This window comes from Lethenteron reissneri, chromosome 22 (assembly GCF_015708825.2).
Source record: "Lethenteron reissneri isolate LAM-NWPU_2019-01 chromosome 22, ASM1570882v1, whole genome shotgun sequence".
NCBI lineage: Eukaryota > Metazoa > Chordata > Hyperoartia > Petromyzontiformes > Petromyzontidae > Lethenteron > Lethenteron reissneri.
This window is the reverse complement of record NC_083800.1, coordinates 10,795,910-10,821,782: the sequence shown is the minus strand read 5'-3', so window position 1 is coordinate 10,821,782 and position 25,873 is coordinate 10,795,910. Positions and strand designations below refer to the sequence as shown.

Genomic DNA, 25,873 nt, shown 5'->3' with positions numbered 1-25,873 from the left:
TTGCCGTATTTTTCACAAGGTTAACTGCTTTCAAAGTCGTAACAATAGATACGTTCTTACTTAGGTGCGTTGCTCTTTGGGTAATGGTGCTGTAAGGTTTAAAATATAATGCAACTATTATCCAACTTATATGCAGCAGACTTTCCAAACTACTCTTGGTTGTGCGAGTGCTTTGAAAACATTCTCTCTCGAATGCTTTATCGGGTCGTACCGGGTGTTGTTTGTCATGATGGTCCAACGTTTCGCTCCACACGCCAGAAACTTCCTCCCAGCCACGTGGAATATGGGGCATTGTGTTGAACATCAAGCGGACCGACCAGGAGAAAGCAATGAGCTGTCGTTTATTTTGAAATGCATAACCCTTGTCGTTTTTGCAAAGTTCCAAAGCAGACAATATGTAATTGCAACACCTACAAAGCATAGATATATCTGGCAAATAGCAAAGCTTGCAAATGCAATCTCTGACCTTTCAGCGTTAAATTCGGTAAGCTTTCAGTGCTTGTAACACTGTTTTAAATGTATGATTACGTCCAAATGAAAAAAAATATTTGCAATAATCATTCGTATAATAACGTGCACTTGTGTTTTTCACAGTGCATACATTTCAAGGCGGCAATGATTTGAATCGTGAAATAATGTTTTTGGCAGAAATTTGACAATGTATTAATCTGTACATTGTTCAAAAGTAATGTAACTACGTAAAATGCAATTTCAATAATTGGGACTAAATTAAGGGCTGATTATCGTTACATGCCATGGTGTTAAAAATTCAATTTTGAGTAAAAAAAGATGTCATGTATCAAAGACCATTCAATACCGTTGTCATACGTAGCTACACATTTCAAAAACTTAAGTTGGTTCTTGTTGGCGAACATATTGCGTTTTCCACTGCATTATTAACAATGTGAAATGCAGCTGTAAGAAAGCAAATAACATTTTTTTTTGCATGGACACGAAAAAACATATCCGTGCAATCGCAATCAAACGACCAATCATCTCTCCGGGGGTCTGTAAAGTGAGAATGTCCTCCACCGACTCAGAGCTGCCAATAGACACGAGCACGGCCTCCACGCATTTTTTGAGAAAGGGGCCCCTTTGCCCCGTATGAGTGAAAAGTAGCATGGGTCGTCATTTCTCCCATGTCCATTTTGTAACGATTCTGGCATGCGCGATGGCTTGCTTCAAATGTTGGCTGCGTTGAGACATCCCGTGTTGTTGCTTTACGCTCTGTCTTTAGTCCAGTGGCCGGTTGCATAAAACACAGTCCGAGTGACGTATGCCCCCCACCCCACCCACCACCCTTAAGTTGCACCGATCGAATTTGCAGACTAAGAGGAAATTCCACTTTAAATGGGACCGCATCTGATTAAAAAGGTAATTATACAACAAGCATATTGCGCGATCCCCTTCATTGGAACGACAACAACAAGTCATCACGAACAATGTGGCAACGTAGCGCACTTAAAGTATACTTCCAACGCTTTCAAAAACGCGATTCGAGCAAGCAAAATCCGAAAGAGTCATGAACAGTAGCTCACGCAGTTCAACGTAATTCCAAGTTCTCTCGCCCATTTGCAACTGCTCGTAATTTAGTTCACACGGGGAATATTTAAAGGACGAACAACAAACAGCCTGCCGCATTGTCGACACAGTACCGAGGTGGTTGGCTGCAACTGCAGCTTGTCAAGCGCCAGCCAGAAGCTCCAGTGATGAGAAATAAGATTTGTCGCACCCAATGTGACTTTAGTGAGACCCACTGCTATCGCAGTGCCCCCTAGTGATGTCTCCGCCACGGTCCTTTCACTTCCATCCACAAGGTGGGATATTCCCACCCGCTGTGTTCATCGTCAACTTTTTATTTGAACATTTGAGCCACTCTTCCTCGAGTCTAGGGACAGCCTGTGAAATGTTCGTCAAATCTTAATCGACGGCTTTCGTTGGGAGGTTATCTTAGTGGACTTGACGAAACGGGTGAAATGGTTCCCTCTTCGGTATTTGTGTGTGTGAGGGGCATCCCCTCAAACTATTTTCATTTCATCACGTATGGGCCCTCTGGGCTATACAGCTCTTTTTCTTGGTTCTTTTGGTAAAGTTACGTAGAAGGGAAATAATAAAATAATAAAAATATAACAATGGCTTTCACACCTGATGACGATTGCTTGTGTTGCAATCGAAACGTCGTGAGAATTGTATTGTTTAATTTGTATTATTTTATAATTTCCCTTCTACGTGACTTTACCGAAAGAACCAACAATATGAATCCCTGCAGTCACGAAAGCTTTAAATCGAAATGTATACAGCTCTTCTTCAGAAGTGACCTGACCACAAATGACAGCTCAACGAAGTGGCTCATCACGCGGCAATGTATTGCAGCCAAATACTCTGAACGCATGTTTTTAAATGTGGAGGGAAAGGCTGGAGGGCCCGGAAAAAAATAAATCCTCACAACCACGGTGAGAACAAGTAAACTTACAATATACAGCAGCAGGCGTCAGGGTTGGGATCGAACCCACGACCTCCTGCATACCAGGCGACGTAGTTAACATCTCGCCATCGTGGCGCCCTAATTTGGTCACCCAATCAGTGAACTCGAGAAGACTTTTAAAAACACATTTCCTGCAAATAACCATTGTTGTTCTCCCTCTGTGCACTGTGGTCTCTTAACACCGTCATGAAGTCATCGTTGTCCGAGTCTTCACTCAGACCGGTAAGTTTCAGCCTCGCCACAAAAAGTCGCGCTCTGGTCGTTTTTGGTGGCCAGTCGTCGTCACCGTCATGCTTGATGATTTTTTTTCATCGTCGGCATCGTCGTCGTCGTCGTAGATTTAAAAATCAAATGAACAAAGTGTAACACCGGAGTTTGCATTGTCGCTCGAGTACAGAGATGGCAGCGATGGGAGGGTTGGGGTCGTGGGCGAGGGGAGTGCCCCCCCCCCAAAAAAAACCCCTCACCCCCCCAAACGCCTTCCCTGCATCGCGCTGCTCGTGACCCCTGCGCAACAATGCTACAACAATGCTATAACAACAATGCTATCAACAATGCTATAACAACAATGCTATCAACAATGCTATAACAACAATGCTATCAACAATGCTATAACAACAATGCTAACAAGAATGCTATAACAACAATGCTAACAACAATGCTATAACAACAATGCTAACAACAATGCTATAACAACAATGCTAACAACAATGCTACAACGGCAATGCTATCAACAATGCTATAACAACAATGCTAACAACAATGCTATAACAACAATGCTAACAACAATGCTATAACAACAATGCTAACAACAATGCTATAACAACAATGCTATCAACAATGCTATAACAACAATGCTATCAACAATGCTATAACAACAATGCTAACAACAATGCTACAACGGCAATGCTATCAACAATGCTATAACAACAATGCTAACAACAATGATATAACAACAATGCTAACAACAATGCTATAAAAACAATGCTATCAACAATGCTATAACAACAATGCTATCAACAATGCTATAACAACAATGCTATCAACAATGCTATAACAACAATGCTATCAACAATGCTATAACGGCAATGCTATCAACAATGCTACAATGGCAATGCTAACGACAAAGCGAACGACAACGCTATAACGAAAATGCTATAATGGCAATGCTAACGTCACGGTTATGAAGCAAGCTGTTGGGACGTTTGCAACGACGAGCAAAAAATAAAAAAAAAAACAAAAGCAAATTCACGCTGGATTCCCGCCGCACAAGCTGCATCGCAGTGCGCAGTGCACGGGGGGCTCTGTCGTTTCGGTCTATGGGGCTCAGGGCACGGAGAGCGAGATTTGAAAGTTCTAATGAATTGGAACCACTCCCGTCGGACCCGTCGCTGGGGGAGCTGCGATTTGACAGCCGAATCAGCAGTTGTTTTTAAATGAAATCTTTTTCTGTTAATTCCACATCCTCACTCACATCATACATTGCAACATCCTGACATTCTGGACGGCATTAGCGGTTGCATCGACGGTAATCAGGCACTGGACTCATGAGAGCAGGCGGGGGAAGGGGGGGAGGGATTGGCCAGGTCATTGCCATTCTGGACTCGGGTATTTAAGACCCCATGTACGTGTGCATTCTTGTGCCGAATCAGCAGTTCTAATTTACAGAAGCAAATTTCTGCCACCGCCACGATTGATAGGGTTTTTCTTTTTTTAGTAATTCATGAAAATAACACCGTTTCAGCCTTTTTTTTTTAGGGGGGAGGGGTTTGTGGCTTCGTTTGAAAAAAAATTCCTCGCCCAAGCGAACTGGTTGTAATGCGCGTGCGTAGCTGTGCTTACAGAGTCAAGGGGATTGCATTTGCAATGTTCAAGCGGCGTCGCGAGCAAGAGCGGAAAGCACAAGCGTCACAGCGGGTGAGGCCGGACATTTTTACGAATCGTTGCCGTTCTTGGTTATGAACTCGGCAGACGCCACTGGGACGCCCAGTTTGAAGCGTTCGACGAAGTCTTCGAACATCCATTTACCTGGCAGACAGACAGAGAGAGGAGAGAAGAGAGGCAACACGTCGACTGATCGATGTTAAAAAAAAAGTATCGCCGCCACGCAATGAGCCAGCACGCCTAAGATTCTGGATTTTGAATAATGGGGGGGGGGGGGGGGGGGGGGGGTGGGGGGGGAAATTAAACCCATAAATGTTTCTTTCCGGACAGTTGTTCGATGGAGAAACTGGCCTTTACCACAGAACACAAATGTAATCACCCAACCACGTCACCAACACAAATGAGCACCAGCTAATGCTCACTTGACTTTTACGTTGAAAGGTCAATATCTTCTAACATCTCTTAGCGCTCAAACAAGTGTTGGGTTGTAAGTCATCTCTCAAAGTGAGTGTGGCCTTGAGTCGGTGGTGAGATAGTCCACATTCCTATGGCGGGCGCCATACTCTCCATAGTAGAATTGACCCACCAATGTTGATGTCCCAGTGAGCCCTGGTTCACTTTACAGACCCTGGGTCGATGATGGGATCAGTGGATGGACCCACAGCTCTGTCAACTAAGCAAGGGCCCATACGTATCAATATTTCCCATAAGCTTTGCTACAATCAACAACAAAACCATTATCATCATTAATCAACATAACAGGACCGTCACCACTACATTTATCATCATTTAATATAACTTTATTCCATTATCATCACCATGATGAATATTTGCAAAGCAGTCAATGCAACATCTGGATCATGATCCCCACCATCAACATTCATCAGAGTTAACAGATTCCATTATCATCCCAAAGACTGTCCATAAATGACCGTTATTTATTTTCGTCACAAGATAGATGATTTACTAATGGAGGAAAACGCCTAAACATTCAAATAGAGTGTAAAACTGTATTTATTTATAAACGGCAGAATTGTATGTTCCCGTCTCTTACCTTTATTTACAGATTTATTGCAGAGTAGCATTTATATTTATATTTCGGGCGAGCCACAGTAAAACGAGGCAGGCTAAAAAGACACACATACGTGCGCACTGTTCTGAAACAAGCTATTAAGGAAACAATGGGACAGCGTTACAACCTGTTTTCTATCGCCAGTGGATATAACCTAGTGCCTGAAGTTGCCTGAATACGGGGATGAATGAAATTAGGGTGAAGCGATATTGTCCCCTGCGTTTACCATTGTGACCCTGCAGCCAATACAAGACTGATTATGCGCATGAAACAACAACAACAACAACGTTGGGTACAATGCATCCATCTCTTGTATTGTACACTTGCACTGCCATTAACACGAGACAGCCTTTGTTGTGCAAAAAATGAACTTTCCTTCGGATTGTTGCATTCGCCAACAGAATGCAAGAACAGTGATGAAGATTTGCGATTAAATCATCGCTTTCGTTATGAAAGCTACGAGTTTCCTCAAGCTTTATTTTGAATAACCAGGTGAGAACTAAAGAGATCAGGATATCGTCTCATTCGCAAGAGTGGCGTGAGACATGAGTCTGCCAAATGTGTATAATTACAATTGAGTAATTTGCGAATATATTTTTTGAAGTTGGCGAATTTGGACCCTGACACCAGGACACACAATGGGCCTATTCTTGCGAATTGACGTCAGGGGTTTTGTGAAGCAGTTAATACACCCGCCGGTATTAACCAGGGTGGCCGCCCAACTTGAACCGCGAACCTCTTCAACAAGTGGCGAACGTGCGATTGCCGTGCCACATCACTGCCTAGATGCAATTGCTACGTTGTAAACATTCCATACACGCATACCTGTCAACCCCTTCTCAGTGCTTACCTTATTACAGACCAAACCAGACCTTATTGGTCACTCCGTGCTCTTATAAATCTCAACGTTCATCCTACACAGTCCCATCACAAGGGAGAAACTCAAACAAATTGACGAAAAAATGTTTTCGCCCGTATTGAAACGGCTGTACGCTGTATAGACGTGAAACTTCAATTTCCTGTACAAGAATACGGGTAAACCCTATGGGTCGGCAGGTATGATCCATCTGGGTGGCTCTGTGGCAAAGAGTTCTTGTCTTGCAACTGGAAGGTGTGCAAACTAAAATCCCCGTCGAAGACCGACTCAGCCAATTATCTCTCAGGGAGTTTCTAAAACCGATATTGTGGGACGTCAGCAGTGGTTTTCCTATGGATGGACCGGCCTCTGTCATAGGAATGTAGAATTTCCACCACTGGATTGTGATCATATATAGAGATGAGCATCACCTCATGCTGATTTGAACAGGTTGACAATATTTGTACGTAACCCCATTGAGATTTATTATGGGCAGACTGAAATAACAAGAGTTACCTCGGGGATATATTAAAAATATAACTACGCACACAATACGCCTCGTTCACATGTACGTCCCTTCACATACATTTTTTAAAATGTCTTATGCATCCCATCAGCCACACAACCTTCCAGGAATGCATAACCTCAGCAGCACTGGTTCAACATAAGGAGACTGCACCGGTTTTGATCTTTAGTGTTATGCATTCCCAGAAGGCCATGCGGTGGATGGGATATGTAAAAAAATACTTTTATTTTTCATGTGCAGGAACATATTTGTGAAGGAAGCAGATTAAAAATATAGTCTCAGCTTAGAGAGATTTTTGGAATCGTGCGATGATACCAGAAAATGTCACGTCATAATAGTAATGGCCTTTATTTCCTAGAAATGCCTTACTGAGTCTCAAGGCTCTTTTTCAGAAGGTTCCTGTAATGTTTCGATTTAAAGCTTTAGTGGACTGCAGGGATTCATATTCTTGGTTCTTTCGGTAAAGTCACGTAGAAGGGAAATAATAAAATAATAAAAATCAAACTTAATAAAATGAGATTCTCACGACGTTTCGGCCACAACGCAAGCAGCCGTCCTCAGGTGAAGAAACAGAGCTGTCGGAAAGACAGCATCTTAATGAACACTACGTGACTTTACCGAAAGAACCAAGAATAAGGTTGCTGTATTTAGGATGTCTGGTCAATTCCACGAGTGAATGTTTGGCTTGTGGGAGGAAGCCAGGGTACAAGAAGAAACACAAAAATTAAGTAGGGTAGTGCTCATAGCTTTGCACAGATAGACTCAAGAATCCATTGCTGTGCTGCCATTTGTCTACTTAGCAAACGAGGCTATGAGGTCACATCGCATATCAACAGACGACCAACATTTCAGATTCCCCAAAGAAATGTAGAGGGAGGCTGTGCGGACTGCCCGTCTATTGTGCAACCAGACCGTGGGTATATTTATCCAGCTTGGGTTTATTTGAACCCTTTCCCGTTCCGATGGCGTACATGTACGTCCCGTTCCGATGACGTACATCGTCAGTTTTCCGTCCGGAAGAAAAAATTTAATTAAATAACTTTATCGGTACCGAGGTTCCCACAAGGCCATGCAGGAGGGCGTGTGGCACAGTTTGTCGCCAGATATCATAGAGTGTGGTCGTGTTGCTACGGTTCTCTGCAGTGAGAACAATGTCTACGCCTCTCTAAATAAAATTAACACAAACCGCTTGCGTGTTCCGAGATTTCAGCAGTGAATGTGACACCCAACCTGCAACGTGCAGTCATCTTGGAACGGGTTAATTTCTATTCAGTTGTGGTGGCTCCTAATTAATTTGTGCTGGGTTAACTACGAAGTACGTTCTCTGTGTGGCATTACAATATACAGTCTTTACATCCAGATGTGAATTGACCTCTAACCACAAGACCGGAGAATGCACATCATCGCTGCGAAATGTAATCATTCAAAAACATCTCCCTGCTGCCTCCCACCAATTATATTCCAAAGATTCCATCAATGTCATGTCAAGAGACTGGGACAGAGGATGGCCCTGGAAGATTGCTTCACAAAACTACTTCAGAAGTCAACGTCAAAAACCATTAATCCACCTGACACATTTTGTTACGAAAATATTTGACATCGTTTAGCAATCAATCGAATCATCATAGGTCCCATTGCCGGAATATGCCAAATTAAGAGATAGAGCAAACTCAAGGTGACGTTTCTTTGTGTGCACAGTTATTGCACTTGAGAACCCAGTTCAATCACGGATGGCTGCCCACATTCATACGTGGGTTTCCTTGAAAGTGGTCATCGATCCACACACACACATACAAAGACACCTTTCCAGTGTTTGAGCTTTAAGTACACATTAGGGTGACAACAGAATATTAATGGGCGGCCAATGCAGATGGGGCCACCTAACTATAGCGCACTGTTCCTCGAGCGGGCTCTTCGTGTTTAATCCGTTACACATTTAGACATACAAAGCATAGCCTTTCGTCATCGCCATCGCACGAAATTAATGAACCCATGAACCTCGTTCACCCCCGAACACCTCCGCCACTTCGCATCGGCAGCCGTCCGTAGAACTGTGATCTCAAAGCCAGCCGTTGGGCCTCTCTGCTGCTGGGGATGGTTGCGATGATACCGCTACGCTCCTTTAATGGCTTCGGCTTCGGCTCACGAGTGACCGCGAGGTACGTGCCAGGTGGTCAGTGTGTCAGACCACCAATAACGTGGAGTTTCAGGACAGAGAAAGAGCCGTTCCCATAAGCCGAGGGTGTAGAGGAACATCGTTGCACGTTGGGGAAGTCGCAGTCTTCTTCCTTCTTCTTCCGTATGGCAGGGTGACGAGTTCTACGCCGGAATTGTGGAACCAGCCGAGGGCCACTGGAGTGATGGCGGGAATGTCCAAGATTCCACCAAGCGAATTACCCAAGTGGCCATTGTTGCACGATGCATTCCGTGGCACTCGCGCTCCCCACGGAGTTGTGCTCATTTCATCAGCGGCAGAGAGATGATGGGCCGAGTCGATCAACGGGTGAACTTTGAACTTGGGGTAATAGGATGAGTGTAAGTCAAGTGCTCAACCATCTGCACCACCCTGTCTGCAGATATTGCTACTTCTACTATTATTATTACTCCTCCTCTTGTTCACCCAGGAGAGTCTTGCTGAGTTTTGAGACTCTTTTTCTGAAGGGCCTTGACAAGTTTTTATTTTTTTAAACAGGGGGTGATGTTGCTGTTGCTTCTATGTGCGACGCCAGTTGATTATATTTGCAAGGCAATTTTTGGACATTGGTATGTCAAAGCCAGTGAGAGTGCATCGTACAAGTTACATTGCAGCAGTTAAATAGTGTGTTTCGTTTAGCTATGGCTGGAAACTTGTAGAACCCAGAGGAAACCCATGCAGAACAGGGGGAGAAAATAGACTTCACGCAGAAAGGTGCTCGAATCTGGAATCAAACCCAGGTGCTTTTTGCTGTGAGCCACGAGTGTTACCACTGTGCCACTGCCCTGCTGCCCCAAAATATGAAAGTATAACATCAAAAACATGAAAGGTGCATATGAATAAATAAATAAATCTATTGTACGCCTTCCACAAAAGAAACATTATAAATGCAAAAGCCTTTTTTGCTTGAAGACATTTTTAAATTAAACCGATTTTTTTGTTCTGTGGCAAGCTTTAATAGCACACGGTATGTTCGTTTTCTCAGCTCGACATAGTCCAAAGCCTAAAAGCACACTCTGTTCATTGAAAACCTATCGCTTCTGCTTCCAAATCATATTTCGTGTCTTTCCCCACGCCACCCCCCACCCTTTATCTTTTGGCAAAAAAACTCACCACCCTCCGTTCTCTTCATCGCCCTCGGTGAAATTATACCAAGCAAATTACTTCTTTAAAACACCGCTACCTCCTACAGCACCCACACCCCTCCACCTCGTCCCAAAAATAATAACCCCCCCCCCTCGCACGGTGAACGGTTTCGCGTCCGTTCCCTTATGGATGATATCAAATGGAAGGCGTTCCACTGTGGAGGGTTACCATGGAGAGTGCAGGATTTCGGTGACTCATGTCTACACCCGCCAGAGCTAACAACTCCTCATGAGCGGGCTGGCTAACGGCAAAGCATCAGTATGGATTAGCCAACGCCACCTTGCTTCCAACCCCACCGCACACACCCGAGGCTTGGTCCTCTCCTATGCCCTTGCTGCCCAAACTAACATTTCACTGCATCGCCTATCGGCACAATGCGGGCTATGTGGACGGCACAAGAAAATCCAGCGCTGGCGCTAACTATTAACTAATTATTTGACTTTTTCATTTGACCAGGTAAGGCCCACTGAGCGATCTGGCTACAAATGATAGCCCTACGAAGGTGTGTATCATGCATGTGGACATTTATAGCAGCCAAATACTCTAAACGCATGTTGATTCTAAATATAGAGGGAAAAACTGGATGACCCAGAGAAAAATCCACACCACGGGGAGAACACGTAAACTCCAAATACATACAGGTGCCAGGGTCTGGATCGAACCTACAACCTTCTGTATACCAGGCAAGGTAGTTAACATCTAGCCACCGTGGCGCTGGGCTATTAAAGGCACGAATACGCGTTGGATCTCCACCTCTTAAATACCACATTTTTTTTCTTCAACGGGTGCTTCAGTCTCTCAAAAAGCTCCCAGCACGTGGGCAGTAAAGTATGTATGCAAGTTCAACTTCTTTCGCACCATACACAGCCAAGCGAGCTAATTAGAGGTGCACAACGTCGGGACGTTGTGCCGAACAACGCGCGGTCCGGCGCGAAGACCCCTCGGAGTGCTGTGCGGCACGGCCGTGAGACCCTCCCAGCAGCGTGTACATTGTGTCACCTGTTGTGATTATGGGAGGTCAGCGGTGGTCATCCCAGGGAAGGACTGGGCCTCGCCCTGAGAATGTGGCGTTTCCCCGATTGGCTCAGGGTCGCCGGTAGAATCGGGTGCCGCCCAATTGCACAGACATATTTTGACTTTGTTACGATCGTTATAGCAAGTGAAGATTTTATTTTGTCGTGAATTTATGTGAACGTGTTAGGTTGGATGGCACTGTGCCAAAGCACTTTGCCTGCAATCCGTAGGTTGTGGGTTCAATACCCAGTTGGAGGTCCATTTAGCCCATCATCAAACATCAGCATCCTCCTCCCAGGATCAATAAAATATAACATAAGTCACGTTTTGTGGACACTGAACAAAATTTGTCTTGTTAATATCCTGGGTTCTGCCAGAAGGCTTACAATGCAGAGTCAGGGCCTCGAGTGGAGATGAGCACTGCCTAATGCTCAATTGAGCAGGGAGAAATGTTTTAACGATCATTCATATTTCCAATACACTTCTTAGCTGAACATATTTCTGAAAGTCGGTCACATGGGGTTTCCTTAACTTGATCGCTTATCAATACGTGCATTGAGGCATCTTTCCCTGTGGCAGCGGCAACTCGAGCAATTGCGTGCTGCTTATGTCCAGCAAAAAAAACTGTACGGCAGTCCACTCAATCGCGTCATGATAGTTACAGGCTCATTTAAGAGGACGTGAAACCCGGGAGGAAAACATTGGTTATTTTGTAGGCAGTTACCGAGCCTGAGTGTCCTGGGCATTCCACGGCTATTTAGAATCTTCCGAGGCTACAAGAGAGTTGTTTTTTTTCGCACAGGAATGCGACTGTCAGGCGTGCCACCAAAACTGCCCTTTGAGTAGCGTCAGTGGGCTAAGTGCGATCCGCCTTGTTTCAGGAATCCGCGTAAAAAAAGAAAATCAACACTCCGGCTCTCCGACGTGTTTTTCTGGACGTTACCGCACGTTCATTCGGCGCGATGTCCCGGCGTTTACGCGCTGCGTGACAGGAGCTTCTTCATAATCAACGTTTTTGGGTTTAGATCGCGTTATTTATAAATGCGTCGTAACCCTCCACCACCCGACACGGCCAATCAGCAAAAAAGTGTCACGTTGACAAAAGACAAATAGTTCACTACTTTAGCCCACCGGTGTGTTGAAGCGTGAAACCACAACATTTACAATTTTTTGAGTACGGCGTTTCGCTGGATGTCAACGTGACACTTTTTTGCTGATTGGCCGTGTCGGGTGGTGGAGGGTTATGACACATTCATAAATAACGCGATCTAAACCCAAAAACATTGATTATGAATATTGGTCGCGAAAACCTCCGTGTTAAAAGGAGCTTCTTCGGCAATCGAATCGTACCACGGATTTTCGTTTTTTTTCGAACCCGTGAAGCACAACCGTGAAGCACAACCTCAGCGCTAACTTGCAAGCCGTCCTGCGGTGGTTTCACCTCCCAGTTACGTCACGACGCATACGCATGGTGTCATGAGACACTCTCCTACACGCTAATCGGAGTTGCGGGGGTATGACAACAAACTAAACACAAAATGCAGTTCTACAAGAAGTGAGTTGTCAATCTAGGTGATTCAAAAGTGGATAGCTCCAGTGGCTTCCTAATATTGGAAGAGCTTTCCAGACGGCCACAGAAGCGCGTCTGAAAGCGCGCGATGCGGTGACCGTCTTCGTTCGACGGCCAGCCAGAAGCCGCTTGCGAGGATGACCGGAGTTTGCGTGACGATGGTTTATGCTTCTTGATGAGGTCAGCAAGGTATTGTGGTTAGAAGCAAGGTATTGTGGTTCTATGACATTCCACCCTATGGGGTTTCGTGCTGACATTAGAGGGCTGTGGGCCTTCTCCCTGCTTCCAGTCCCAGTGCGGTAAAGCGGGGAGAATAAAAAAAAGAGTACATCGTTATCCTGGCGTGGAGCATAATTCTCTCCCACGTGTGAAAAGTATTGACCTCTGCCCAGTCGCTGGCAACAGTGTAAAAAAAAAAAAACCCAAAAGGCAGCTCCAATGCCGGTGCATGTGCCCCCCCCCCCAGCGCCCCCAACCGGCGTTTGGTCACCGCCAGCAGTTCGGGGAGATTCGGCGGGGACAGCCGAGACAGATTGCTGCTGGGTGCGTCAGCTGGGAGGCAGCGGCCGTCTGCAGCCTGGGTGCGGACAATTAACGTGCCCTCTGCGCTGGGCCTTGCGCTGCGCCTCCGTGCAAAGCAGCGCGGCCTTCAGGGGTTAATCCACGCTCACCGTGAAGGGAATCATGACACTCGAGGAGAAAAAAATAATGGTGATAAGATTAGATTTTTTATTTTGTGCACCCGCCGAAAACAACTGTTGAGGTACAATTGTTGGCTGACGTGGAATTTATTTAATTTATTTAACCTTGCATGTCAAACGTATGCCACGACATTTCCGTGACTGTTTCCACGGAGATGGCATTGCGACAAAGCGTAATGAAACGTGATAACCACGTGATTTAACTTGAGAATTGTTGCCGTTTTTAATGTGGTGTCTAAATATGCCTACAGAGCATATCTGTAGATTTGCACAATGCAACATGCCTGGTATGTCTACATTGTAGTTTAATGTTCTGTTCCTGAGAAATTGACCCTTGTATCTGAACGGAATTGTTTGTGTTTTCAATTATACTTGAACGCACCTCCCCCCCCCCCCCCAATAAAAACCCAACAATGATGGTATTTATACATTTAGGGCAATTTTTGCAGATTTACAGCTTAATGATGGCATTTTTTCAGGAATTAAATTTGGCTTTCCTAACATCGCAAACCTACTTTGAGCAATTAAAAAAAGAAAAAATATATATCATTGTCGAGTGTACGTTCCAAAATGCTAGGGTCAAAGTGTCTCTTTGCTCACGAGTATTGACATGATTCTCATCTTCGGTGGTGACCCTGAAATGACACATTCCTCTGGCGGGGACGAGTCTACACACAAGACGAGCACTGTTGACTTCCCCACAAAGCGGGACTCGTTTTTTATCAACCCTGCAGGTGGGTGATGGGTTAAGTCAAATCCAGGCAGTCACCCGCGGCGATAGCAGATTCACAAGTTATGAGGTCGATTTGTAACATTTATAGCCGCCTGTGAAATACAGCGATGGCCAGGTGTGGTGACACTCGCCTGTCACACAGGAACTTGAAGTGAACATTTGTGGATCGCCCCCCTGTGATCAAACGCGGAGGAAGGCACCCCACCTTCGGGCAGCAGTGCAATGCAGTAGAGCAAGCAGGAGGTGCCCACCCACCCGCAAAGGGTTTTGAGCGTTCTCACACTCGCGACGGCAACAGGTCACCACCTGTTACCGGCCTCTCTTTGTAGCCCTAAGTGCTAATAGTTTTAAGTCGCGGTCACAGACTGGACATGGGGGTCCATCAAACTCTCACGGAAGACAACAACCGTTTTGAAGGTGAAGAAACAAAGAAGCAATGTTCCCTTCCCTTGTCTGTCCTGGGGCTTAAACTAAGAAACAGAGGTATTGGATCAGTGGTCTGACATGTATCAGCCCCCCGGGGGGGCTAGTTTAAAAACAAAGGGCTTTTTCTTTTCAACTTTTACCTTGAACCATTCCACGCTGTCATTATTTTGAAGAAGTATTTTTTGAAAGCAACAAAACATTCTTGAGCATTACTGACCAGCGATTTAAATACGTATCTACCTGTGACCAGGCCTACACGTAAATATCATCACGAGACACTCATTAATGGCAATTCAGTTATAGCAGATGCCTCTCAGTGGAGACATACGTGTGTTTAATGAAGTTACCGATTACCGTCCTGGAAGGAAATCCATGGTAACCCACCAGTGGTGGATTGTTCAACTCACATTCAAAAAGTCACAAATTCACATCCAAGTTGAGAGGTTGACGCAACCAATAAGTTGCCATCCTATAGATTGTTCCCTCCAATAAGAACGTGGAATTCCCACCACTGGCTCAGGGCGACCAACAGAGATTTAACATAAATTATTGAAAACCTTTTTATAGAGCTATTTTTCAAACGCGACCTGGCCACGAATTATAGCTCAACGAAGTGGCTTATTATCACGTGGATATTTATAGCAGCCACATACTCTAAAACACATGTTTCTAATTGCGGAGGGAAAAACCGGAGGACCCGGAGAAAAATTTACGTGACCACGGGGAGAACACGCAAAGTCACCTGGTATACAGGAGGTCATGGGTTCATTCCCAAACCTGACACCTGTATATTTGGAGTTTACATGTTCTCCCCGTGGTCGTGTGGATTCTTCTCCGGGTCCTCCAGTTTTTCCCTCCATATTTAGAATCAACACGTGTTTAAGAGTATTTGGCTGCTATAAATTTCCACATGATAAGCCACTTTGTAGGACTCTAAATAAGTATAACCCGTAAAAACAAAGTTTTTCACTATAAATCCTTTATATGCGTGGCGGCTAGAGTCCTCTCGTCCTCTGGCTTAAGATGGCTGCCACCTATGGGTCAGATGATTGCATTGCACCATTAAGCAATTGGTAATTAAATATATTTTTGTCCTAAAAAGTGTAAAATTTAGGAATTTTTTTTTCACGAACATGAATTGTCACGCACAACGAGTCTGTGTGGAAAATTTCAGCTCGATTGGATCACAGTAAGTGGGTTAAAAAACGACCGAAAAATTTGCACGGTCCTAAGCAAGCAAGCGAACTTAATATAAATGATTTAAAAATGGTCACGTCGTTTCTGAAAAAGAGCTATACAGCTCAGTGAGGCTTACCTGGTTAAATAAAAATAGTTTAGTGTAATTGTAGCTGTGCCAGACTAACTCGGCACGGCCCCAGCATGGCTCGTTTGTGCAATGGAAAATAGATATATGACTTGAGTTGTAAGGGTCTAAGTACAATTTGGCAAACTGCATCTCTTTTACCAGCAGGCTAACAATTTTAAATGTACATTTCAGAAGCGGACAATTAAAACCAGGCAGCATGGAGAAAGTTACGTGAGGCTATACGTGAATAGAACATGTTATTATCAATAGATTCGATTGAGAAGATTCAAACTATGCCCACTGCAAAAATAAGTAGTATATGGGAAGCTCTTTAGCGGTTGTTGTTATTTGAAAATTTGTCACGGAGGCCCATACTATTCAGAAATGCTTTTCATGAAATGGCTTCTGCCTCGACGTTTACTCTGCAAGAGTCCTCGCTTACTCTAAACGTCCTCACTTTCTGCTCGTTTTATATCCAAATAAAGAGCACTGTTGCTTTGCCATTCATGGGAAACCGGGCCCTAGCGTGAGGCATCCAGCATCACAATGCACGAGCGAGCAACGTGAAACGACGCTTGGTCAGAAACATAATAAACGTCTCCATAATGCAGGTTTTTTGGGTTAGATCGCGTAAATATTAATGTGTCGTTAAACCCACCGCCACCCGACACAGCCAATTAGCGTGCCATAAGAGAGAGAAAATACGGCATAATATAAGTGAATTAAGTCACATTTCTAAATCACTAATGAGTAACAGCGTCATTACAAATTACAGGAATATAATCGACACATTTACACAGCAATCAGCCGATAATATATTTAACAAAACTGACACTGCCAAAATGAACAAATTTGCTAGACTTACAAACAACTCTCAACTAAAAACGAACATTTTATAAACAAAACGGTTACCAACATGACTAACGTTGAATTAATTATCCAGCGATATGGTTTCAGTCCTGTCGAAAGGTCTTAACTTTGCTGTTGCCCCACGTACACTCCCTGTCGATGAGATAATTGCTGAAGTGGAATCAGCAGTCAGACATGTAAATAATACATTGCTACAGGTAGGAACAACAGGTTCCACACTGCCCACCAGGGATTATTTGTCTGTCTGTCGTGCATAGCCACGCCCTCGATTTGTATCTCATAGAGCGCTTCGGGCGGGCTCAACACCACGTGATGCGCCGCCGCCCCACGTGACACGGATCGCACGAACGCGCTGTCCAACCAAGTTCCTACCTGCCCACTCCGAAGGAACGTGTTTGACACAATACTTCAATACGAATTACCGCTTGTACGGCTATTTTTGTAAACACAATCGACAGGAAGTACAAGAGCAATGGGCTCGCATAATGCACATGCATACTGCACGTTGATTACCATATACATAACCCAAACGGCAATGAATACCCATAAGTCATTTATATACATTCATTAATTCCCCCCCCACCGCCACTTCGCCAATAAGAGCTCACAAGTGTTGTCATCACATATTTAAGGAACGAAACAGGGCTGTTGCCTGATGAAGCTAGTTTTAATTACTGGCGAAACATCGTACTTTGATGGTAAATGTTGTGGCTTGGCTCTCCAACACACCGGTGTGCTGTACTAGTAACAAATTTCCATGTTCTGTTTACGTGACAAACCTTACTAGTTGGCTGTGTCGGGTGGTGGCGGGTTTAACGACACATTTATATATTTATGCGATCTAACCAGCAAACCCCCCCCCCCCCCCCCTGTATTTTGGATGATATTGGTCGCGAAAGCCTCCTCCGTGTTAAACTGACTTGTTATCTGGCCGTGCGGCGCTGCGGTTATAAGCGCTTCACTCAATCAGAGGGGGGGGGGGTCCTTGGTTCAAATCCCAGCCGGCTGCCTGAAAGAGAACTGGGACGTGAGCAGTGGTTGGGACTGTTCAGTGTCTAAGAAATGTGGAATTTCCGCAATGGCCAACGTATAAATTAGTTTGAGCAAGGAGACGTGAGCCGCTCTTTGTCCACTGCACAGCCGAGCTGTGCTTGGGCTCTTCTGGGCCACTCCCGGCACGGCTCAGGAGGCCCCAGGTTGCTTCTCCACCGCAGAACCCGTGCCGTGCCGCCGATGTCGCACCCGCAATGAACGAGTTGCTTCACCGCATGTACGACAACAATTATTGATCCAGCTGCAGGCCCTGATTGGCCCAAAGCCAGCTTCAGTAAGTCTTGTGGGGCTCGAGTTTAATGGTTTGAATCTGGCTCAGCTTGGCAAATAGCCAGTTGAAAACCATCGCCGAGGATGCCAATGCTGGTGCAAATAGAATGCTCCAGTGAAATAGGGTATTCGATTTTCTTTGTTTGCTACTGCTTTCCCATGGCAAAGGGAAATTAGCAACGATACGTGTAGATATTGAGGTTATTAAGACATTCAATAGCCTCTTGGTATACCCTTTGGTTATTTCGGTAAAGTCACGTAGGTAGAAAATCTAAGTGTTTAACACGTAGGCTTTCGCGACCAATATTATTCATAATCAACGTTTTTGGGTTTAGATCGCGTTATTTATAAATGTGTCGTAACCCTCCACCACCCGACACGGCCAATCAGTAAAAAAGTGTCACGTTGACAAAAGACAAATAGTTCACTGCTTTAGCGCACCGGTGTGTTGAAGCGTGAAATCACAACATTTACAATTTTTTTTGTGTGTGTCTAAGAGATGGCTGTGACGAGGAATTATATAGTCGCGGGTGATGGAGGGAGGGGAGGGGCCATGGTGAGTGTGTGGGCGGGCTGTGGACTGGGAGGCAACGTTGTGAAAGCAACGGACGCTGGGAGGCAACGCATGGAGTTCAAACTGAAGCTTTGTGATGCAAGGGGTGGAAGTAGATACGAAAGCTAGGATTAAGCAGCCTTTTGTTATGCTGCCGGGGGGGGGGGGGGGGGGGGGTAAATTAGAAATGCGCAAGCTGAAAAACAACGTGTGGCAATGGTGATGGTAGTGTGTGAAGCTGGGGGTAACAGACTGGGAATATGGATATGATTATGAAAATAAATATAAACTGGTTGTCTAGCAGTAAACTGCACGGCAGCTAAAGTTTAACTTGGTTAATTACATCCTTCCAATGATTGCTCAATTTGAATCCATCCTCTCGGTTGAGTGGATGGGGCAGTACTCTACTCATCAATATCTAGAGGCTGGGTTCAGAGGTGGAACATTCCACATTCCCATCATCAGTGCTACTAGTCTCTGCTTTGGACACAGTGGTAAGAGTTGTATTAATCCCGGAGAGATTGTGTTAAAAAAAAATCAACCCCCGACTCGGATTCCAACTCACAACCTTCCAATTGTGAGTCAAACGCTCTGCCAGTGGGCCCCACTTGATCGGTTCCAATGTCACGGGATACTCAGATTCCGTTAACGTGATCTCAATGGGTGTCGGAAGCCCGCATTGTTAACCTTTTGCAGACGCATATAAAATCTTTAAGCAATAAATTATATCAGATATGCACCCGCATTATTGCTAAATATTTTAATGGATTTCAGATAAATGTATTATATACACATGCACATGGTTGCATGTGCACATGTACAGTTAGGTATGGAAAACATATCCCGTCATACAACAAAATGCGTGCGTACAACGCTCTACTGATCGCATGCTTAAATACGGCATTGTAACGAGCGCCACGATTTGCCGACCAATGGAGCACGCTGGACATAACAGGAATAACCTGCGCTAAATGCCTAACATACATCTTTATATTGCCGAATAGGACAATTAAGGCCTTCTCGAGGATGTCTGCTTGACATTTAGTGTCGGATTCCGAGGAGAGGCAGAGAAAAGGTTATTGATGGCCCCGCGCAAGACATTGATGGCCATCCAAAAGCCAAGGTCTGATTTGTTTTGACAGCGCAGGATACGGGTGGCTGCTCCCTGGCGATCTCGAGGCACCCGTAGCTGACTAATCCATCAGCGGAGTTCCCTGTGCCGCTCTGGCACAGGGCAGCCCCCCCCCCCCCCAACACACACCGCCAAGCCGGATTAAGCTAGTGCGGGACCTGTTGCATCTGTTAAAAAGGGGCCCTAAATATAAAAAAAAACATAATTTTTTTTTTTTAAACTTGCGTAGTAAAATTATTGTATTCTTTTTTCATTAGCTATGCAGCCAAATAATACTACAAATCGCTAATCTTAAACACCCAGTCGTTCATAAAAGTTGATGGCAGTATCGTACTATAGTAATCGAGCAAATGCACCGGAATTGATAGCTTGAACGCATCTAGCACGGGGCCCTTGAAAGTGCGGCGCCCGTAGCTACATGTGTAGCTACTTTTGCTACGAGGGTAATCCGGCTCTGCCCAACACACACCGCAAATCTCCCGCCTCCCTTCATCGCCGCCGCCGTTTCCCGGTCGCACCGCACCGCCGTTAAACAGCGAGATCAGCAGCAAAGGGGCTCGCTGGGCACGTGGGGGAGGCGCGCTCCCAGTGGGGAGAAATAACACGCACGCACACCGCGGGCACACACAAACATACACAAACACGCCTCTGGGTGTCGTGGAATTCGGAGCGAGGCCACAGACGCGCGCGCGCGCGTGAGTCCACTCGCACGCGGGGTCGGCACGCGCGCCACGTTCGACCTCATTTAAAGTGAGGACCAAGGTGGTGACCCCCAAAAACATCCTTCGCTCTTAGACCAATATTCACGACCGTGCAAAATTCGACTGCAAGAACAACACGAATCAGTCCCAATTGTAAAACGTGTTTTAAATAACGACCCCCCCCATAACATGACAAATATTCCCCGTGTAGCCTTAACACAATGTTAGGGCAAGTGATGTTAGCGAGCACCTATGAAGGCCGGCACGGCACACGAGGGGGTGGGTGGTCAGCACCATGCTCGGCCGCCTTTGTCTCCCCAGTGGCGATGTTTACACACCGCACTAGGTACTCATTTGAGGCTGAGCCGACCTAGGTGAGGCCAAGGATCGGTCCGTCACTGGTGCTGGCCGTGAGTGGGAATTGAACTCGGGTCACCGGATTTTCAGGGCAGCGCAATTACTGCTGCACTACCGCTGTTAGCAAACAACGCGTACCTACACACAAGCACAATGATACTTAAACGTATAGCCTTGTATAGCCAGAGTGTAAGGGATAACACAATCACAAAATAAAATACTGCCAATACGCCAATACGTGAAAGAGGCACCTCGTCTGCTGACTTTTTAAAACTCAGTGATGCTTTCACTGCTAAATAAAAGCCTTATACGTGTTGAGCTTGGAATTATCGATAAAATTACATTCATAATTAGTGACCAGTGAATATAGAATTAAAAGCAAAATAGAGGTTCATTTTATTACCATAATAAATACATGTTGTGCTTAGAATTATTATTAAGATTATGATTCGTGTCAAGGATTAAATTATGGTTAGAGTTCCAGTTTGCATGATGGTTATTTATGATTTTGATAAACAGTGTCAGTACTAATGTTAGGGTCAAAGGTAAAACTCTATTCAGGAGCTGGGCCTGGTTTGAAGATGTGTTAAGGATTATGATACGCTTAAAATTTGGTTTTACAGGCACACTGTTTTACGTTGCATTTCATTCTTGAATTCATCTGTCCAAAAGTACTCCACTGGCTCTTGTTTTTTGTCTTAATTTCATGATTTCGATTCCAATCTGCCTCCAATAATGTCAGCATGGATGCACATTCAGTTATGTTTTTGCAGTAATGTCCTTTCATCCAGCAGTGGACTGATCAAGTCGGAAGGTCACATTTTTTTGCTTAAACACGTTGTGCTTTTCTCGCTCAAATCTGCCACTCAAAGCGCCATCACATCAATACTCATAAACATAGAACATACCATACAATGAGAAATAAATATGCACTATCTGGCAATGGCAGAGCCAGGATTTTCAGGGAGAGGGGGGGGGGCAACCCCTCCAGCAATGAAAAATTATAGGAGTTGTTAGGAAGAAAGGACTTGTCCCTTGCTTTCTATTCGACGCGTGTGCGGCGATGGTGCAGCCATCGATTAAGGGTCGCATTCGAACCGTGTGTGATCGGCATCGCGCTCGCTGAAGGCGAATGCCTTCAGGTAAGTCGTGTACTGTGTACGCAACTGCACACAATTCTGAGTCACTTATAACTGCTTTGCCGTTACTTATTGCCAATTATGGACTCAGACTATTGTACCAATCGTCTCATAGAGTCCCTGGCACGTAATAATATGCTACACAGTGGCAGTGGGGGTCGCAAAATGCCGATTTATTACTAATAAACCCCAATGATCCGATCGAAATTCTAGATCATGGGGGGGGGGGGGGGGGGCGTGCCACCCCACCCCCCACTGGCTCCGCTAGTGCTATCTGGAAGGACAAGGATGATGATTCCCTTGTTTGTCAACCTCTGAATTCTGATTCGAATGTCTGTCTGAGTTTCTCACTCATCTCCAGTTTCTCACCCATCACAACCTCCTCTCGTGATTGTGGCTTTGCCGCTTTCTTGACACGCTTTGTTCCGAACTGTGAAGTTGCTAACCCTACCCCTGACATGAAATTCCTAGCATCTTCCACTCGTGCCTTTACCCCATAGTGCCAGAATAATCCTTTGTAGTTTATGATTACTGTTAGTTCTTTACAGCCCCTTTTTCATGTCAGTCGAGGAAGCTTTTGACGAAACTTCACCATGGTGGTCACTGGGGATTCATGAAGTGGAAGGGCGTGGGGGATTGGTCTGGGCCCGGGTCAGACATCACTTGCCACTATTAACCGTGACTGGAAATCGAACTCAGGTTGCGGGGATCGCAGCACAGCGTGATAGCCATCGCGCCACTGGTTATATTGACGACGAGATCAAAGCTAATGTATTGAACCTAGCGGCATTTCCGATGCGGTGTCCTAACATGGGCATCACAATGACTCCTCTTTACGAGTAAGATTAGTATTTAACGTGATTCTTTGCTTATTCATGGCCGAACAAAACGCTCATCTACATTTAGGAAAGTGCACATTCCGTGGACGCTTAGAATTTTTCCTGTGCCAAATCTATAAAGGGTACATTTATTGACGCTCTGCACGGCTAAATAATTTTATTATTAAATATTTATTTTCCTTTACCGCCGAACGGATTTGCAAGAATCACTTTCTCCGTGCATATTGCCGCATCAAGCGACGGCGACAAACGTCGACCAACGCGAGTGATGTTGCAGCTGCCGCTGGCGGACGCAAAGCAAAAAAAAAGGGCCCAAAAGTGTAACGTTTTGCCAAAATTCTGATCACGGGGAACAAAAAAAAACCGGCACTGCGGCTGCAACCGTGGTCGCGCACGCATGCCAGGCGGAATATGCACGAGGCGCCAGCCGGCGATGCTTTGAGCATCGCGAATGCGGAGGGGGTCCGTCCAGAACGCGCAGCGCGGCTTTCAGCAGCGCCTGCTCGGCCTGCGCCCGGGATGTCACCTCCCCCGTAATTTCTGATGGAGAGCCACCATTACAAAGTTAAAATATTAAACTTTGGCAGGGCTAACTGAAATCCCGTTTGCACATAATTGGATCCTGAAAATGTTGTAATGAGTTCCTCAAACCTAATGACTTTGAAATGATTTCTTTGCCGGCAAAGTGTGTATTTCAGGCTTATTAATAGGATTCCCAACGTACATTAAATACCCCATGTAACAAGCTTGTGCTTGTGGCTTCAAAGGTCAATGCCATGTATTAGCGTGCTGCGAGTTTAGATACAGCCGGCAAATCAATTTGTCACGCTGCAATGTTGCTTTTCACAATGATACACCATGGCCCCCGTGTTGTTGAAAACATGGCCCTATTTTATGCAGGGTCTCCGTGGCCCGTTGCATATACAATTAACAGTCATGCACGTTTGTGCTTTCTCCAAAGTCAATCTGAGAGTCATAGTGGACTAAATTCAGATTCTGTGACACAGAAAATGCATTAAATTGTCAAATCTCATCAGTAAAAAAATCTATCGTGCAAGCTCTTCGCAACGGATTAATCTGTTTTATGTATGTAACGGATCTGTTCGTTAAGTAAATCAAGTCACTCAACCTATCCTTTCCTGGAGAGGGGAAATTAATAATCCAGTGTACTGCAGGTGTTTCGAAAGTTCGAGTGCCTCGAGAGAGAAAATCCACGTGTGCAACGTGATGACATTCAACGATGTCCATGCTGCCTGCTACTGGCCGTCTCGTGGCCCTGCGGGATGGGAGTCTCAAGATGACCTCGGCGAGTTCCACCAACCGTTCGTTAAGAGTGAGATGACATCATGCACAGTATGGCAAATCTCTGCACAGTAATTTTAAGCGAATAAGATGCCGTTATTATTTCCTCCATTCATCACTCGTGAGGCGAGATGGATAAAACTGCACACAAAGGTTCAATTTAAATTTTGACTAAAAACTTTAGTGACTGCAGGAATTCGTTTTCTATGTTTCTTTCGGTAAAGTCACGTAGATAGAAAAAAGTAATCATAAAAATAAAGTGATTAAAAATATCACGACGTTTCGATCACAACACAAGAGGTCGTCATCAGGAACAGGGATGACGACTGCTTGTGTTGCGATCGAAACGTGGTGATATTTTTAATCACTTTATTTTTTTAATACCAAAAGAACCATAGAATAAAGCTTCAATTTCTTCCCCAGTGCCATTATTGCTCAAACTTGCATGGGGCGGTGCTAATCTCTATTGAGCAAGCGGTGAAAATTCCACTTTTATTCACCCGGGAGAAATCATGGGCTGATGAGACCACAATCGATGATTTTATTCGGCAAATTTTGCTCCGAACCCTGTTCCAGCAAAGCCAAATAGTACGTGTGTGTGTGCATGCATATATAATATGGTAGGCTTGTTGAACTTCTTACGCACCGCGCATAACCAACCGTGCTAATCGGAGGTGTGCATGAAGTACCTGAAGACATTTTCACTCCGAGACGTTTTCACGTAGGAGACTGTACGAGAACATATTTCTACACCGTAGCAAATGATAAAATGGGGTTTCAAAAACAAAAGTCGAGAGACTAACGGGGTTATGATTTTTCGATGTGTGCCACTTGTGCAGAGGGTATTTAGCGAATGAACAAAATGAGGTGTTTAAGCTACTGGATTTTATAATTTAGCTTTGCATTTAATGCAATTTCTGCGAGTTAATCAGCCTCAAATTTTAATTTTCACCAAAACATACCCCCCCCCCTTCAAATCACTTCTGCAGAATCATTCTCCAGCTGCAATTTCCTCAAATGAGCTTTCTGAGAGAGAGACACGGATATGTTAACCGCTAATCCAAAATAAAGTACCCGCAACCAGTGACTTTGCCACCGCAAAGATTGCTGTTGGCTTAACATTTGTGAGTTACAAATGTAAAAAAAAATAGATTAAATATGAGTTTGCAAATGCTACACTCCAAGGGTGCCTTGCCATATGTACAAAAGTTGTTCGGAGCATGCGGTGTGAGAATACATTTTCCCTCAGCATGCCACGGTGATATCCGGCAATATGGCTCTGTAATTTTATTATTTAGAAAGAAAACATGTTTTTGTTCATCTAATTTACTTGAAAGCACATGGGGAAACTTCATTTGTGAACACATTTGCAATCAAGAATCTGTTATTGTCACAACTTGCATTAAGGACTTAGGTGATTGCGCGTGTTGCACCTGGTATATTAACTGCTTGTAATTAGACAGTTGGTAAGCTAGGGGGAAAAGCGAAAAAACTTTGCAAAACAGTCTCATGAGCTTAACACAACACGAGAGGGAGGCTTACGATGAGACGTTCAGACTGCTGCTGTTGGAGCCAGTTTGGACTTTAAAAAGAACAGGACCGGCTACCAGCACGATTGCTATAAAGTTGTTGGACACTGGAAAAGCAAGTGATTAAAAAATAATGTGCCAAATGCACAGTGCCTGGTATTTGCTAAATACACATTGGCACTCTCTGCTCAATAGAGCAATGGGGTGACATCTCC

General features: G+C 44.8%; 1 protein-coding gene across 1 annotated transcript in view; it reads right to left on the bottom strand.

The window, feature by feature from the left end:
• Positions 1 to 322: 322 nt before the first annotated feature.
• Positions 323 to 25,873, bottom strand: part of PEBP4 (phosphatidylethanolamine binding protein 4) — a 257,438-nt gene continuing 231,887 nt past the window's right edge. Inside the window, exon 7 of the mRNA XM_061556553.1 lies at positions 323 to 4,513. Within this exon, the coding sequence (XP_061412537.1) occupies positions 4,419 to 4,513 (95 nt within the window). The 3' untranslated portion in view covers positions 323 to 4,418. The remainder of the gene's footprint in view (positions 4,514 to 25,873) is intronic.